The sequence below is a fragment of the Triturus cristatus genome, chromosome 10 (genome assembly GCF_964204655.1).
Source record: "Triturus cristatus chromosome 10, aTriCri1.1, whole genome shotgun sequence".
NCBI lineage: Eukaryota > Metazoa > Chordata > Amphibia > Caudata > Salamandridae > Triturus > Triturus cristatus.
In genome coordinates, this window is record NC_140593.1 from 643,731,529 (window position 1) to 643,750,626 (window position 19,098).

The 19,098-nt window shown below is 46.2% G+C and overlaps 1 protein-coding gene across 2 annotated transcripts in view; it reads right to left on the bottom strand.

Annotated features, from left to right (window-relative positions):
* PGAP6 (post-GPI attachment to proteins 6) overlaps window positions 1–19,098 on the bottom strand; it is a 589,880-nt gene that overhangs the window by 375,924 nt on the left and 194,858 nt on the right. For both annotated transcript variants that reach the window (XM_085632201.1, XM_085632202.1), the window contains one exon: window positions 10,818–10,951. In XM_085632201.1, the coding sequence (XP_085488327.1) occupies window positions 10,818–10,951 (134 nt within the window). The remainder of the gene's footprint in view (window positions 1–10,817; window positions 10,952–19,098) is intronic.

Genomic DNA, 19,098 nt, shown 5'->3' on the forward strand with positions numbered 1-19,098 from the left:
AAGGTATAGACTGGATGGTAGCCCTGCCGGTTGCCCTCTTTTACATGCGAATTGTAGCTCATTCTAGAACAGGCTTATCTCCCTATGAAGTGGCCTTTGGTAGACCACCAAAATATGTGGGCACTACAATGCCTAAAAGATTACTTATGTTGACAGTAACATGCTGACAGATTACCTGGCTTCCTTGATGTCTGCACTACTCTCTTGTTGTTCGCAGGTTGCTGCCGCCTTCCCTGACAACACCCAGGTCAAAGAATACTCCATCGCTCCTGGATGAAAGGCGCCAAAGTCAGTGCTCTGGACCACGGGGACGGCCGTTAAAGTCAAAGTGCACCTTCACCACTCTTTTACAAAGGAAAAAGACTTTGAACTTGAATTTTGGATTTTAAACACCATTTTCTAGAGGAGACTCCCCAGCAGTTTCCACAAAGCTAAACTTAGATCTAAAAAAAAAAGTCAGAACCCGTTTGATCAATTAAGTCCACTAGGTGGTGAAGCGGTTGAACATGTATTCTGGCTCGCATAAGATCTTGGACAATAACATAAAGCAAAAATAAGAGAGCTAGATAAGAAGCAAATAGATGTATAGTGACTGTAATTTTTCAATCTCTTACGTGCATCACGATAATATGTATCAGCTTAATACTACATGCTATTTTTCCTCCTATTGCCTCACTTTTACACTCCTCCACTAATGATACCATAAAGCACACCATAAAGCACACATTTAGTGATCTGCCATCCTATGAGCTATCATATCGACTTGCCTTACGCAACAATACCTTTATTCAGATGCTGCACCATTCACATCAGACTAGCAATGCTACAGACTGCTGGGTCTGTGGCCGACTCCCCCCCTATCAGAACTATAAGGGAGTTTTTGCCCTTTATTCTCTATCCGTTCACACACAATGGCTCCTGTGGAGCATGGTTTAGTTTGATTAATTCCCTAGATTCGAATTCCGCAGTTTATCAAGACAACTGGGTATGGGGAAACCTGAACTTAGTTTTGCTTAAAGTCTGCTACCCTAACAAGGAGGGACTTCCCAAAAGAACAGGAACTGATCTAAGAAATGAAGTATATGGATTAGGTAATTTTACACTTAACCTCATGATCCTGAACGTTGAATCTGAAACTACACCAATCTTGCCCGCCATGTCCGTATTCCCAGTAAAAGAGGAATTATGTATAAGAAAGAATGGCTCCATACACATGGGCCATAGTAAATGCACCACTGTAATAAAATTCAGTGATCAAGGCAAGTCTACATTTAGAGCTTCTCGTCATTCCTACTTTATATGTGGCCAGACCGCATATATACGCCTACCTCTAGATTGGGATGGTACCTGTTACATAGCATTCCTCCTACCACCTGTTTTCCTAGCTCCTCCTGATTATCATAAAAATACTCATTTAGTACACAATAGACAGCAGAGAGATCTCCCAATTGTCGATTACACTGAAGCAGCATGGGAAAAATACACAGATTTCAATAAAGGTTTCTTTCCCTATATAGGTACAGTTACCAATAGTAAGCTGATACGTAGATTAACCAGAACCCTTGAAGCAGTAGTGAACGAAACTATTTCCGCTTTAGGCAATTTAACAGAAGAGCAGTCTGCTATGCGGATTGTTGTGCTTCAAAATAGTCTTGTCCTTGACGTTATCCTGGCCGATAGGGGCGGAGCTTGTAGGGTCATCGGATCAAGCTATTGCATTTTTCATACCAGAAAATTCGCCATCTGTATATAAAGCCATAACTCGCCTTCATAAGATTGTAAGCCAGATACACCAGAATCCAGGCACCTGGACTTGGTCCGGTTGGTTTTGGAGTGTATTATCTACCTTTGGATGGAGGGTCCTATCCTTCCTAGGTATTGGCCTTCTCATACTATTCAGTTGCTGTCTATGTCTACAATGTGGACCAGCGATCTGTGGTCTGTGTGCCACCTCGTGTATTCCACCACCAAGATTTCATTCAAGATCACGGAAGAAGAAAGAGGAACAAATGATGCTATATGAACAGATCAATGGATTGATGAAGATTGATATCTCTTGAAGGGCAAGTAGGGGACAAGGAGGGAATGTGGATTTTCCTGGTCAGTTATGTCCCCTATCTTGGACCCCAACGGTTCTATGTGCATGTCACAAGTACATGTATGTTCCCTCCAGTTCCAGTTATGAAGACGCAAATACATGTGCGTCCACCGTCAACATGTCCTCTGTCAGATCCGCCATGAACAGGCCGGATATTCCATTCCTAAATATGAAAGGCCACCGACTTTTTATGGCTAAGTTACTCCATTTTTGCAGTTCAGGCAGAGTAGGCCCGATTCTGTCCTCAAGCCTTTCCCTGCTCTCTGCCTCTGACAGCTTCAGCTTGAGCTCGCATCTGTATCCATGAACTTTGTCCTACTCCCTGTGCGGCTAACGGTGCCTGCCTCGGCCAGTTTTGCCTGCCTGCCAAGAAACCGTATTTCACCTTCGAATTATCTGCTTCCCCCTCAGCCGATGCATTCCTGCCTAGTAGTTTAAGTAAACATTCTTCCAGTTACCAAGCAAAAGGCCCGGCTTCTCTGTCCTCATGCAAGTAATTCATAGCCCTGTTACCATGGAATATTCCTACCCCCTCGCATTTAGTGTAGACACTTAGACGCTTGTGCACGCACACACAGTCAGTATAGAATAGATTCTGTCCGAGAGCCCTTCCCTTGTGGATAACATAGTTCTTTAAACATAGGATATTAGATATGATTTGGGATTAGGTTGACATAACCCCAGACTTTTTGTCTCCACATGTAGAGCTAAATGTCAAGTCCCCTTCACCCTCTAGTTGCGCGTCAATCACACGTCATGCTGCTGCGCGCGCATCTCTGCCAAGTATTTCTGCTGACATTGCGAAATCATCTCCAGGTATCCACCCACACATGACAATTTACCCATTATCATCAAGTGGACGCCCACATGGACGCCCACCTTCACGCCTACTTACACGCCCACATGCTCTTATCTCATTCTCTCTTGCTCTCTTGCTTACGTACAATTGAGAAATGTATATATACTGTACTCTGTGAATAATGTTTTGAGAATATTGAGAATACTTTTCAGCCCCGTCCAGATCCTTTTTTGGTGATGGAGATATTCTCCCTTTGACTCGAGTTATTGGAATAAAGCCCTTTATGAATCTGATACCACAGACTCAGCCTCTTGCTTTATGCATGATCTTATTGATATCTGAAAAATTATGACAGCGTGATATTTTATTTACCACAGTACCACATAGCGGTAGTGTTGTCCGTGAAAACTTGTATGAGCCTTACCTTTATTGAAGGCAAAAAGGATTTCAGTGCTAGTCGGCTCACCCGAAGCTCCAACAGATTGATATGGAGCTTGTCTTCCGCCAGAGACCAGAGTCCTCTGATCTTTACCTCCCCCAGATGGCCACCCCATCCCAGAAGGGAAACATCCATCACTACTGTGAGATCTGGGTGGGGAAGGGAGAGGGGTCTGCCCTTGAACCAATCACAGTCTGTTAGCTACCTCTGAAGGTCTCTCGCAGTGCCCTCTGAAATCTGGAACTTCAGGTCCCACGGCACAGCCCGCATGTGCCACCGTGCATGGGTCACCAGCAGGATGCAGGAAGTCATGAGGCCCAACAGCCTCAGAGTCATTCGCACCAAAATCCAGAATAGAGACTGAAACATCGGTTTCAAAGCCTAAAGATCCTGGACTCACCATTCGGGAGGATAGGCCTGAAACTGCACCCTGTCCAGAACCGCTCCAATGAAAGGGTGCATCTGAGAGGGGGTCAGGTGTGACTTTGGCACATCGATAGTGAACCCTAGCGAATGCAGGAGGTGCACCGTAGTCTGCAGGTGGGAGACAACTATTTGGGATGAGTCCACCTTCAACAACCAGCCGTCTAGATACGGGAAGACTGGAACCCCTGATCTTCGCAGATGGGCTACGACCTCCGCCATCACCTTTGTGAACACCCAAGGTGAACTGGTGAGGCCGAATGGGAGCACTGCAAATTGAAAATGCTTGTGGCCCACCATAAAACGCAGGTAGGGATGAAGGGCAGGCAGGACGGGGGATATGAAAATAGGCATCCTGCAAGTCCAATGCTACCATCCAGTCTCCTGGGTCCAAAGCAGACATAAACTGAGCTAGGGTGAGCATCTTGAACTTCTTTTTCAGGAAGTAGTTGAGGTCTCCGAGATCTAGGATAGGACGAAGGCCTCAGTCCTTCTTTTGGGCCAAAAAGTAGTGGGAATGACAACCACAGCCCACTTCTGGCCCAGGAACCCGGTCTAGATCTCCCTTTGGCCAAGACAGTCTTGACTTCCTCACAGAGTAGGGCAAGGTGATCCACCGTCAGCCGATCATATACTGGAGGTATGGATGGAGGGGTAGTCTTGAAGGCAAGGGAGTAACCCCTTTGGACTATTTGCAAGACCCACCTGTCCAACATGATATCCTGATAGAGGTGGGGAGGATGGCGTAATCTGCCACCAACTGGCTGTAGATGATCCTGGAGGATCGGACTAGGAAGGTTTTGTGGTGGAAGAGGGTATTGTGGCCTGGCTCAAACTTTGGCCTCCTGACCCACGGGTTCGGGGTGAACGGCGTCCACTGCCCGCAGAGGCTGCTAAGCTTGCGGGCCCACTGTCTGGAAAAGGGTTGGCACAGTTGGTAGCCACTTCCGTAGCTACGAAAGGAGTGAAAAGCAGATGCCGGCCATGAGGCTGTGGTGAGGCCCAAGGACTTGGCCGTGGCCCTCAAGTCCTTGAAGTGCTCAAGGGCGGCATCTGCCTGGTCTTCGAAGAGACGGGAGCCATCGAAGGGCATGTCCATGAGGTTAGCCTTTTCATCCCCCAAGAACCCAGACGTTTTCAGCCAGGCGTGGCAATAGACTGCCACCGTCATGGAAATCACTCTGCCCAGCAAGTCTGTCATGTCCAAGCCACATCTGATGGCGAACTTTGCTGCGTCTCTCCTGTCTGAATTAGCTTGGGAGAGTAGAGCTCGTCCTCCTCCGAGACCTTTGGCAGCACTTGTGCAACCGTGTCCAATATAGAATGGGAATAACGGACCAAAAGGCATACCAACTGCAATGAAAGACTGACGGAAGAAAACTATTTTTTTCCAAAATTCTCCAGTCTCTTGGAGTCCCTGTCCGGAGAAGCGGAAGGGAAACATGCGACAGGAAGTGGAAGTTTGGACCCCCTCCTCAGTAGCCAGGGTAGATAGAGACAGCATGCCAGAGTATGGAGGAGGTGTCCTAACCACTGGCATCACCCAGTTCTTCATACCAGTCCATCTCTTGTGGCTGCTGGGGGATCGCCCGACTGGCTCTGTTATCGGGTATGGGGATTGGGTTGGTGCTGCGGGTGGGCATTGGCGAGGACCTCGGCACTGGATGCGGCGCCGGGGAAGATTGCTGTGAAGGTGTGACCAATGCCGGTCCGGACCCGGGAACGGGTCCAGTTGGAGGCTGTGGCGCCGGGGCCAGAACCGCAGGTGCAGAACTCACGGGGACTCCACCATTATCTGAGCTGTGGGGCCTAAAGGCGTGGTGGCAGGGTCAAACCGTCCAAATACGGTGCACAAGGTATCGTAAAACTCTTTAAGCTGGGTGAGGGTCGCTCCTGGACACGGAAAGGGAGGCAAACGTAGAGCCAACCCAGGCACCCACTCCGCAGAGCGGGGCCTTGAACGCCGAGGTTCCTCCGCCACGTCGTAAGACAGGCGGGTAAAGTCGAAGTACGCTTCGACTTCCTGTGCTTTTTGTGTGACTTCGATGATTTTGATGAAGAGGACTTTGATTTGCTGGAACGGTGCACGGACATTCCTCTCGAGCGAGCCCTGGATCGAGACCGACGAGGCGACCTCTGCGGTGCCGGACACCAGGCCATGGGCCGCTTTAGGGACCTCTCCCTCAAAGCTTTCAGCGCCATGGAATGGCAGTCGGAGCACGACTTTGAGTCATGGTCATGCTCCAGACACCAAAGACACACTGAGTGAGGGTCTGTGATCGATCTGGCGCGGTGACAGGCGCCACACGGCTTGTGACCCCGAGGTCTTCTTGGATGACATCCTACACACCAAAAGTAGTCGACAATGGTCGAAAAAAGTCTGTCAATAATTGACAAAGGGGAAGCTCTCTTCAACGGATAGTTGCTGGCTGGCGCGAAAAGAAAAAACTGACATCAGTGCGCCGGAGTGGCCGTTATATTGATGACGTGGACGTCACAATGAACACAACGTCACGAGAAGTCAACTCACGCCACCTACCGGCACGCAGGGGTAAAGCTAAGAAAAAGTTCAAAGGTAAGGAATCTGCGGCCAGATGTCTCTAGCAGATAATTCATTTATAAACTGTCATCATAACAATGTGTGGGTAAATCATTCCCATTGTCATCTCCAGGTGGTGGCAAACTCTGACCAGAATCAGAAACAAAAAGATAGGGCCTTAGAGGATGGCTCCGCACTAGTGGAAGTGTATTATCTGAGCCAGACTGTACAGAAACCAGTTTTGCTGGAGGGAGTCACAGCATGACCTCGGTCGGGATCGAGACAGATTTGGCTCGCGTTTGGGCATGGGAGTCGGCACCTGAACCCCCTCTGGTGCCAGAAAAGTCAGTATTAATGTCAACAAAAGAGGGACCGATGCCGTTCTTTGAACTTGCGTGGAAGTCAGCACAAGGGTCGGTGTGCAACCCAAGGTACATTCGAAGAGCTCAGATGTGCCTTCGGCGGGCCTGCCAATGGTCCCCTGATTGGAGGCCTGTTGGCGTACAGGAGGGAGCCGGAAGAGTGATTAAAGGCCTGATCATGCTGCAGCATCGCCAATGGGCCGAGACTAGATGTGGACTTAGCTCCTCAATCAGAGATCGGGAGTAAGGTCGAGGGAGGGAGCCCTTGTGGTTTCTCATTAAACAGAGAGTAGCGGGATGGGACTGAATCCTGCTTCAACTTTTTATGCTTCTTCGTCGACTTTGACCGCAAATAAGACCTGACACAGGACCGACCTTGAGAGAGGAAAAGGATCCGCGCCATTGACTAGGAGCGGGACTTACGCAAGGAACGTGACTTCTTACGACGTTCCGCTACAGACAACTACACTTGGCGGTCTCAGATAGTCTTCAGGTCCAATAGAAGGCCTTAAAAATTCTAATCACCCACTTCTATGGCAAGTCAGATTTTATCATGGCAACCTATTTTTAGAGCCTACTGGCCGGTTCTGGTAAGAGAGTTTGAGCTGGCAAAGAACAGGTGTTATGGAAATTGGTGTTTGCTGTTCTTTCTCAGACTGCAAAGTTAGGGGATTTTGTGAACTGAATTGTCCGACAATCACAGGGAGTGTAAAATGAAAAGCTTTAAGATGTCAGGATTTGTTCAAGAACACAACATTTAAAAAGCTTTCAAATGAACTGTAGAAATATTTAAAAAATATATCGGCAGTAAGGAAAGCACATTTTTTGTAAAGTGTGAGGAAAACAACAATTTTAAAAGGTTCTAAAAAAATCAGAACTCTTTATTTGGTGATGTGCAAATGATAGATATTTGCTGAAGTAAAATTGCATGCATGGTGGCTATTTCAATAGAAAATGTGTTGTCTTTAAATGACAGTTTGCTACCACATCATGCTTTAGTAATATATTTATTAAAAGAAAGTGTTACATTCCTGCCCCCACATGACACTGCTATGAGTGAACTAAGAGGAAAGCCAGAGGTCTTATGTGGACCCTATAGGTGGGACAGATTTTTTTTTATACATGGCGCAAAGGAAAAGATTTTAGTTCAGAAGACATGCGGAACTCACATATTTGAATGTGCTCTCATATGTGGTAATGAAGAAAACAGCGACTCAGTGTAAAAAATATTTGCCTATTTGAGACCAGTTTATGAGTCAAAGGCATTAGGGTTAGGTCAAGTAGATAATCTAACTCACTAGACCTGTAGGTCTGGTTAAATTTTTATGACTTTTCAAGGCCTGATGAGGGCACAATCTGCGCTGTAGTTAGAACCCAAATATCAAAGGAACACCACGTGCAGGTCCCTTATTGACATGTTTCTGGAAATCTTGGCATATTTTGAACCCTGTAGCCTTCGTTAGAGACATTATTCCTTTGCGTACTGGAATTCAATTTGTAGAAAATGGTTAGCCAATAAAAAAGGGTGCCAAGCTCCAGATCAGTGTTCGAAGGCACAGAAAGAAAGGTACTAATGTGACATGCAGGCCTGGAGCTTAACTGCTGCTCCACTCTGTCACTACTGATGCAGAACGAGGCCAATGTGGAGCCACATGGTGTTACCTAGCAGCGCCTGGGAGAACTGCTTTGAAAACTTACAGATCAAGACTGGAGAATTGGAAAATTCTAAAGGTAAGGAGTCAGCAGTTAGACTATCGATCAAAATGCCATATATCTCTGCAGGTGCCTAAGCCAAAGTCAGTATTCTGAACTTTCAAAGGGGAAGTAACTAGTTAGATCATAAAGACCCAAATTGTGGCACAGTTTGTGTCCTCCTGCATAAAATCTTGCCTTGCCGTCTTGAACAGAGGTGGTTGTAGAATCTGTAAACCAAAGTACTTCTAGGCCAATTAGAGGACCGATTCTTGTATATCTTGGTCCAGTGGTGGTAGTGAATAGAAAGTCTCTACACACCCACTGACGCAATGTGGGCTTCCCAAAATGGTGCTAGAGGGGACAGCTGGTTCATGTGTAATTCAGTGGTACTTTTAGGCCTTGGCGGACACAGCAGGCTTGTTCTGCCCCATTAAGTGTCTTCTCTTTACCGGCCTGCTCCCCAAACGAAGAGGAGGACCTAGCTAGTACTGGGCTAAAAGAACTACTTGGCTTTAAAAGATATAAAGATCTTTGTTGGCTGCAATGGAGGGACAGAATTGGAAAAAGGGGTTGATGATTTCATTCTGTGCCTCCAACTTCAAATTAGAGGGCTTGAGCCATAACTGCAGCAGCATGACTAGACCAGTGTTCATACGCAAAAAGGCTGTGTTGATAAGACCCCTGGCCACAAGCAGTTTCTTCTCTGCATCTTCCTTCTCATGCTGAGCTTCTACCAGTACTTTTTTTCTGCATAGTTCAGTAGAAATGAGGCACAGTGTTGAAATCTGTGCAGAGGTAGAGTTGTGGAGACTAAGTTGTAATTAGCGTGCCTCAGACAATGGTCCCTTTCCCACCTTGTCTACCGCGGACAGCGTTGTCATCACCGTAACAGCCTGAGCTGAGGTTTTCCCGCTCCAAAGACCGGACAATCCTATTGGACCAGGTACTTGGTTTTCAATGACCGAAGCTTAAAGTGTCTATGAAATATTCTTGAAAATCACTGTGCTCATGTGGGAACCTCCAACACTGTGGCTAGGGTTGGACTCAATGGGTGATCCATTGCAAACCCCAGGGCTTACATGCCATCAATCCCAGGATCCTGTGTCATCACAATGGACAGCGCCTTCCATGCCTTATCCATGAGGCATGAAAGCATCTGCTTGAATGGAACGAGTTTGCTCCAGGGGAGCTGAGAACCCTGCTCTACTCAAGTGGATGTTATTTCAAACGAGGTGCATTCACTTTGCTTACCATTGTGTTTTTTAGAGGGTAGTGGCATCACAGAGGGCAGACAGGGAGAGGAGACCGAGCTACCCTGTCTAACATTAAACCTAATGCAGCAGCCTACAATTTAAGAGGATATGTACAGAATAGGGAGGGGGCTAAGCATGCCATCATCTCAAATGTATACCAAGCACTATTTGCACACATCACATCTAATAGAGGAAATCGGGAAGGGGACAGGGGGAGGAGTCATGACAGACTACATGGAAAGCTGTAGCTGTCTCCACAGGGTGGCATATATAACCTGCTGCGATCAACCATTAGACATGTCATAGCCTTGACCAGGTGACAGTAGAGGTAAGAATGGACAAAAAACATGTACAACAACAGCCAGGGGATTTGTGACATGACTGGCCTGCACAGGAAAATCTAGCAAGTCAGGAAGTATGAGAAAATGAGGAAAGGATATCTTATAGCCCACTGCACCAACAACTTTAAGCCCCACACCACCCATTTGACCACTTTCAATCAAATATTATGCTCAAACTATGCCACCCAGATTATCCTGGGACAAAAAAGATCAGAATGCAACTCTTCTGTATTGATGTTATTCTACTGGTTGCCCTTAAGCCCAGGATCAATTTTAAAATCCTGTGCCCTGGGCATGGCACATGCAAAATCAAACCATTATACCTTACGAGGCTGCTGCTTTCATTCACCCTATCTACAATTAGCCTCCCAGGAATTTCTGCCATCACTTCAGACAAAATTCTGATGAAATACAAGTGGTTTCAGGGGAAATCTCAGCATACAAGGATAAACCATCAGAAAAATATTAACCGTATCTCTGTGGCAAGAAAAAGACTACAAGATCCTATAAAGTTATGAATACTATTCCACCAAGAACGTATTTTGATTTATTATTTTGCACCCCATCTTCATCCTCACCCCCACTGTCCACCTCCCTACATGCTCACCTCTTCTTCTCTCTCCCTCCTTACCCCAGAGTGCCCAGAAGCATCCACGAATATGCATCAGGACCACGATAATAATAAAACTCAATAAAATAAATAGAATGCACAAGGCGTTCAGGATCTTATAAATGTATTGCAGAACTATTACATTGTCATTGTATAAAAAACTCTGGCATCCTTGCCTCAACGCTTCTGCACTTTCCCAGTCACAAACTTCTGCCAGGTGTGACTTCAGGTTAGCCTGATTGAATGCTACTCGCTTACTTTAGATGCATTGGCTTGATTGGTGAGTTAATGCTCAGTCGCATGGTAGTATTTGGCTCCAGAATAGCAGCATTCACAACACGCAGCAAAAACATATCAGGCTGAAAGATGTAGGCACACATGCTTGAGAAGCCCTATGGGTAGAAAAAGGGACAACATTAGACGGTGATAGACTTCATTTTCATTTGTTTTATACATTCAAGTCAATTTCCTTCACCATCATGGTTTATACAACATGGAAAATATTTTGATAATGAGTCAAGTAAATATACATTGTTATTTTTAACAATATTGCCTCACCTTTATTTACTTTCCTCTGGGAGACCACTCTGCCAACTTTTCCATGACAGAACAAGCATCCTCTTTTCTGAGGACAGGGTCCTCACACAATACATTTTAACTTTCGGGACCACTTACAGCATTGTGGGCATGCTTCTGTGTCTGGGACCTTTGCACAGGGCTCCACAGACCGCCCCATGATTCCATTTATTCAGTATTCATCATCCCCGTTATGCAATGCCGAAAAGACCTAGGAATCAAGTCTCAAAGATGCCACTGCACCTTTTCCTACTACCCTTTACTTTTTAACATCCATTGAAATTTAAAGGGTGCGGGAATTAGTGACAATGCGCCATCTTAGTCTCCATCTCCATTTAAAAATGTTTGTTTAGTGCTGACACTATCAGCTCAACCCAAGAGGAGTGCAGCTATGAGTTATGCTTCAAGATCATCAATCTGAATGGTGTTTCAGTTTCTTCTAGTGTTTGCAGACATAATGTGGGCTAAGTAGCTTGGACCAGAATTTTTTTGGCTTGCTCTGGTAGCATTGGCAGAACTTTGCGAATCATTCTAAGCAGGCTGAAGCAGAGTGCAGTAGTTTATCTGGCTTGGACTTTGAAAGAAAGATCTTGGTCCAGCCAACACCCAGACTTTTTATTTCTTTTTTCGGTGTGGGTGCTGGGTGCTGGGCCCATGCAGGCTGGGCACATGGTGTTGCCTTTAAAGGTGAGCTGGCTACCAAGTAGCATGAGTTCAGTCTTATCGCCGTTAAGTTTTAAAAGACTCATCCAATTGGTGACTTCCTCCAGGCAGTGGTGGAGATTCAGGGAAGTATAGTTGGTCTGAGTAAGAGCTACCACCAACTGGGTGTCGTCGGCATATGTAACTATATGGATCCCAAAGGGGGCGAACGTCTCCGCCAGTGAGTGCATATAAATGTTAACAAGCATTGGCATAGCCAATAGGTCTCGCCTTTGGGACCTTATAAGTGTTTAGCCATGCAACAGTTGCATAACTAAACACTTATAAGGTCCCAAAAGCGAGACCTATTGGCTATGCCAAGCGGCCGTGCGGCCGCGAAAATGAAAGTAATCGTGGTAAAAGTGGCCCGCGCGCCCGCGCACATGCACTGTAGCTCTAGGCTGGCCTGGTAGCACTTCTTGGAGCCCTCTCAATAAGTCTCGCCAGACCAGCGGATGCGCTGGGTCAGGCGAGACCTAAAAAGGGTAGGGCTCAGAGATGAGCCCTGTGGGACTCCACATTTGAGGGGGACTGATTTAGACAGAGCGTCACCTGAGAACACATGAAAACACCTGTCCTTCAAAAAGGATTTGAGCCACGATAGAACCTTGCCGGATACGCCTAATTTCATTAGACGGTGAATCACGATCTGGTGGTTCACCGTGTCAAAGGCCGCACTTAGGTCCAGGAGTATGATGGCAGCTGTGCTTCCTGAATCAATAATCTTCCTAGCTTCCTCCACCACCGCCAACAAGGCGGTCTCGGTGCCCTGGCGTGGGCGAAAGCCCGTTTGGGAAGGGTGGAGCAGGTGATTGAGTTCCAGGAATGTGGATAAGGTGTGGTTGACTACTTTCTCTGCGATTTTGCCAATTGCCGGGAGCAACAAGATGGGGCGATAGTTGCCCAAGTCTGCCTGATCTAGGTGTGGCTTTTTTAGCAGAGCTTTCACCATGGCTTTCTTCCAGTTAAGGGGGACAACCCCCAGTGAACGGGGCGAGTTGATCAGACAAGTACTACAGGGAGCCACCGTAGGTGCTGCCAACTTTAAGACATCAAGAGGGGCAGGATCCAGTGGTGATCCTGACTTCACCTTCCTTAACGTGGCTAAAATTGACTCCTGAGTCAGCGGTGTAAATGTCTCCAGATAGTTTGTGTCTCCAGGCAGGTCTATGGCTGTCAATTCGGGAGTGTCAGTGTTTTGTTCGGGGAGATGTTTAATAATATTAGACACCTTAGTAGCAAAGAATTCTGCCAGCTTATTTCAATGGTCACCTGAGGGGTCAGGGGCTGCCGGGGGATCTGGGCATGTGAGAATTGTTTTCGCAATCAGGAACGTCTCTCTGGAGGAATTGGCTGCCCCTGAGATCTTTTCCGCAAAGTAGGAGGCTTGGGCTAATTTTATTTCGGCCTTATAGTTGCCAATGGCAGTCCTATATTCCTGTTTCTTTGCTGCCGAGAAATCCTTCCTCCAGATTCTCTCTAGGCGTTTACATTTTTGTTTTAGCATCCGCAATTCAGGGGAGAACCACGCAGTCTTGTTGCAACCTAATTTCTTCAGTATTAGTTTCTTAGGGAGCACTGTGTTCAGTGAATACTCTATTCAGTGGGTGAACTTCAGATAATCTCTGCTGGGATTAAGTTCCAGACTTAGTACAGTGTTTTACATTACCTGAACCCACTCTTCCAATGGAAGTTTGGCCCAAGGTTGGGCCAAAATTTGCGTAGGGTGTGAATGCGGTGCATGGGTGGGTAGGGTCCATATTGTGGAAATGAGAAAGTGATCTGACCAAGGTATGGGAGTGGGTGCTTTGGCACGGAGGTCAGACAGGTTAGAGAAGATAGGGTCTAGGAGGTGAACCTTGATAGGAGTCGCTTGGGAGACCTTATGGTGAAGTTGACAGCCCGCAAGGTCTTGCATTAATTCTCTCGCTGATGAAGCTGAAGGATCATCAAAATATAAATTGAAGTCTCCCAGCAGAGTAAAATTGGCAGAAGAACTAGCCAGGGTTATAACAGTTTCCATCAGGGATTTATTGAATTGGCCTAGTGGCCCAGGAGGGCGGTAAATAAGGATACCTGAGAATGAAAGTGAGGGGGTAAATTCGATTGCAAAGTGCACATTTTCACAGTCTGAAAGGGGACTATCAAGTAGTCTACAGACCAGATGATCTTTGTATATTATAGCAATCACGACACCCATCCCCAGCATTCTATCTTTCCTCTGGATTAAATATCCCGGGGGAAGTGCTTGGGCCATGTCAGCTTCTGAGCCTGGGTTCAACCAAGTCTCCGAAAGGAACAGAACTTCCGGCTCCCGATCCATTAGGAGCGTGAATATCTCGGCGTGTGTTTAGACAAGGATCTGCAATTAAGCAGAAGAGGCTAAGAGGTGGGGCCACTTGGAGTTGCGTGGAAGAGCCGTGGGGTAAGTTTGAAGCCACAGAAACTGGACTCATTCTGATACTCGTTCGGAGACAGAGTATGCATACAGCCGGTAACCGGGCGTTTATTCAACTGTTTGAGCCCCCCAGAACTGGAGTAGCATAGAGTTTCTGGGGGCTGAAATGCAGGGGTGCTGGCCCCTGGTCCTGGTCGGGCGCGGATGGGCTTGCCATCTGGTGTATTTGTAGAGTTAATAGGGCGTCGGGTTCAGCAAGTAGAACGCTGACTCTGCGCCAATTCGGTGTGATTCCCAGCCCTAGTGTTCCCTCACTTCCCCATGAGCATTCCCCAAGTAATTAATGAATAATTTTATAGAGCGCGTAATTACCTGAAGGTGCCTTAGCGCTAAACGGACCATAAAATAGAAACCACCTGCCAGATAATGGACAACTCTGGAAGCAGTTTCCTAAATTGCTGCAAGGAGGGTTGGGAGTGTACAGCGAGAGGCAGAGTTCCAGAGTTTCCCTCCACAAGAGGAGAACATTCTTCCACCCCATTTTGCTTTATTTATCCTCGAAATAGTGAACATTTGTGCAGAGCTCAAGCTAAGGTTCCTACTGGGAGTGTACCAGGAAAATCATTCCTGAAAGTAGATAGGACCGGCCCAGTAAAGAGCCTTATGGATTGCACACAGTGCCTTCAAAGTGATCCTCTTTCTCACCAGGAGCCAGAGCAAGCCGTGCATTAGTTGAGATATAGGTACGAACTTAGGAACTTTCAGTAGCACTCTTGCTGCCGCATTCTGCAAAGATTGCAGTTTCTTTATCAGGTGTTTATAAGAACCTAAATATAAAGCATTGCATTAATCCATCTTCGAACAATGCGAGCCGTCATCAAAGTCTTTAGTTAGTCAAAATTAATAAACTGGAGAATTGTTTTGAGAACCTTTAGCATAAAAAATCCTGATGAGGTAACAGAATTGATTTGTTCTGAAACACATAATTTGGTGTCAAAAATGACTCACAAATTTCTTGCCTTCTGAGCTGGCTTCAGTAGTGCACCTAGGTCCGAAGGCCACAATGATGCATCCCAAAAGGTGGTCTCATTTCCAAAGAGCAGATCCTCAGTTTTTTCCGAATTCAGCTTCAGACCGTTTCTTTGCATCCAGCTTGCAACATGGGACATATATGTACCGAAATTACATGTCTCCTTTTTCACACCCAATGAAATAGACACCACTATTTTCTTATCATCGGCGTAGGAAAATATAGCCAGATTATAACTGCGAATGAGATCAACAAGGGGAGTGACATATACATTATAAAGTGAGGGGCTAAGAGCAGACCCCTGGCACACCACATGGGAGAGAAAAAGGCATGGAGCTTGCATCTCCCATCTCTACCCGTTGTTGTCCATCATTTAAAAACGAACTCAGCAGTGTTAATGTGGCCTTCCTGAAACCAAGCGAGTGGAGGTGCTTGGTGAGGAGTGCGTGGTGAACCGTATCAAAGGCGGCAGAGAGGTCTAATAAAAAGGTACGCCCCATTTTTTTTTTTATTAGAGTGGACCTAAATGATCATCCAATCAATGCCATGGCGGGACTAAAACCAATCCTAAACTGGCTGAGGTTATGGTTGGTGCCTGAGATGGAATGCTTCACGAAAGGACTGAAGGATTTCTTTCTACTCCCCAGGTGTGTCAAGACCCTTCAATGGTTAAGCTATATGAAGCAATGCATCTCTGCACTGGGGGTCTCAGATTTCTGGCAAAACCCAGAAGGCATCTCTGCTTCCTCTGTAAAGGGGATCAAAGATGCTTTCTGGATTAACAAATGGAGGAAGGTTTCGGAAACCACCAGCAGTGGTAGTCAAGCTAACCTTTTGCTACACCACAAATCTGAGCCAAGGTTTGAAACTTTTCAGGATGAAACTGACCCACCATTTACCAGATCCCTATTTATAAAAATTCAGGTTGGGTACCTTGCCACTTGCATCCTTCACATGCAAATGGAGATCCTAATCAGAGGGTAGTGCAGCTTGCTCTGGCGCAGGAGACAGATGCCCACTTGCTTTTCTTTTGTCTAGCATACACCAGACAATGAAGACGCGGGGTTGTCCCCTTGTGCAGACACCTTGGAATACTGCTTCATAAGCAAGCTTTGCGTACCTGTAGGTCAGACACTGGGTCTTGTGTGGTATTTTCAATTACTAAATTCTTAGAAGCAGTCTGGCCTGTTCACATTAGGACACTCATGTAAATGCTAGAACTTAAATATTGAGTATATACATTGACTGTAACTATGATAGCTACAATCGCACACTTTTGTCTCAATTATCAAATACAATTTGCAAAGAAAGTATTTATCTCTAGCAAAGCATTGATTTGATGAAGTTCAGCTTTTAAAATTGTTTTTTAAACCATGAAGCAGACCTTTTTTGTAAAACTTCTACTAAATTTTAACAAAAAAAATCAATATTGTTGCCCCCCCCTTGGGAATTTTGGCTTTTGCTTGTACTCATTCGTTTAACATACAATGTGTGTTATTTATTCCATGCTGCCTTTATGGTCATCAACCAAAATAAAGTATTTAAATGGAATGGGTTATCAGTAGTAGCCTCCTGCCAGCTGCCCCCACTGTAACCGGTCCCCTACGCAGTTTCTATTCTATTTCACAAATCTGTCCCCAACACTATCTTAAAAACATGGACAGACTCGTTAGGTCGCTATGTCTTTGTGAAGCTCAAAAGCCTGAACCAATCCGTCTATGCCACCAATCGAGATAGGGTGTCCTTATCCTCTCTATCCAGATTCATGACTGAGTTTGGTAACCCTAGGATAATATTAGATTAGATTCTAGCACCAGACCCCCTCTTAGATCAGTCAGGACCCCTAAACAGAACCAATGCCAGAGATAGGGCGATTCGGCAAGATGTACTACAGGATCATGGTTAAGAAGATCCATAATGTCGAACAGCACCTGCCCCCAGAGATAGGGTATATACCTTCCTTTTCTGTGTGCATGGGACTTGCTCAAGGTTAGATTTCTTCTTTCTGAACAATTCCTTGCTGGCCACGCCTATGAGACTGCTCCATAGAGACACGGGGGCAATCTGACCATGCCCCAACAATCCTTGAGATAGATCTGGGACATATCTCACCTACCTTTGAACGCTAGAGATTAGATCTCTATCATTATCATAAACCGGAGGACAAACGAAAACTTAGAGATCATCTTCGCCAATATCTCCCAGAGAATTAACCCTCTACCTCCTCACCTCAGGTTATTTATTTTTGGGCAGCGGGAAGGCTACTCAAAGGGGTACTCTCATGCAAGACTCAGCAATACGAAAACAAGAGGCCCAGGAAACACAAAGCTGATTGGAAATGGAGATATGCGATCTAATTGAGACTTACACGAGCCACCTCCTAAACAGACTCCTCTAACTCATCTAGAGCAAGCTAAGTACGATCTGCCTATGTATTTCACAACAGATCGAATACGCTCTGCTTCACCTAAAATGGCGCCATTCACAACAGGAGGAAAAGGTGGGTAGACCTTTGGCAGCACAAACTACGCCGACGAGAGCCTAATATTGCCATCTTCACAATATGAGAGGATAGTGCAAGATTGAAAACACACCCGGTGGAGATAGTACAAACATTCACCCATTGCCACTAAAACTGAAGTCCTGGTGTTGGGCAAAGAAACTCATCTCTGGGGAGACGACTGGTGGCCATCGGAGCTAGGTCCTACTCCTACGCCAGCAACTCAGGTGAAAAATCTTGGGGTCTTGCTCGACGCCAATCTTTCATTCATACCCCATACAAAGAAAGTGGCGGGCACCTGCTATGGCGTTCTTCAAAGCTTTAGGCCTATTTTTAAATTCTTCGATGCCCCCACTAGGCAACTTATAATGCAGGCAATGATTCTTTCCAGATTGGATTATGCCAGTGGCCTTCTATTGGGCACTAACCAAGCAGAGCTCACACGCCTTCAGCATGTGCAGAACGCGGCCGCCCGTATGCTGATTGGTTTGCCTAAGTTTTGCTCGGCTAGGCGTTCTATTTCCGATCTACATTGGTTGCCCGTCAGGCAGAGAATAAAATTCAAAGTGCTGTGCCTGACTTTTAAGATTCTAAAGTTTGCCTCCCCTCCCATTCTAGCCCAGACCATCTCCCTCTACACCCCTGCTAGAGCACTTCGCTCAGCGGGTCAATTTCTAGCTAAGGTTCCTCGCTTTAAAAGAGCCAGAATGGGCGGCCGCTCGTTTGGTGTTCTGGCGGCTGGCCTCTGGAATACACTGCCTGTCAGTATTCGGTCTATGTCAAATCTCCTTCTCTTCAGGAAAGCCGTGAAAACATTTTTGTTTCCCGAGGCTTAGTGGTCATGACTGGTTCGTGTTATCAGTTGTTGTGTTGCTTGTCCTTTACAGCGCCGGGACGCCGCTTGGCTGGGGCATCTGTGCGCTTTACAAATACAAAATAACATAACATAACATAACATTTCCTTAATAGTCTATACTGCTTGGAGACACCCAATAATAATGCCTTTAAACATCACTTTCTCAGGGGTCTTCACCTGCGCACTCGGTCCGAGGCTGGTAGACAACTTCTTGAGGGGGAGATTAGGGAAGACAAGATCTCAGAGGCCATCATGGTTATGCCCAATAAGAAGGCACCAAGAGACGATGACTTCCCGGTCAGAGATAGGTCCCAGTTTCTTGAAAAGGGTCTGATGGCTCAATGCCTCCCCCACAGCACAGACTGACTGTGGAGGTCATGTCTTACAAACTTTTCCCATCCACCAGGGAACAAGGCAAAGATGTCCGATGTAACCGTTGCTGTTTCTGTTGGTCCTGGAGCTCAACCTCTATTGACT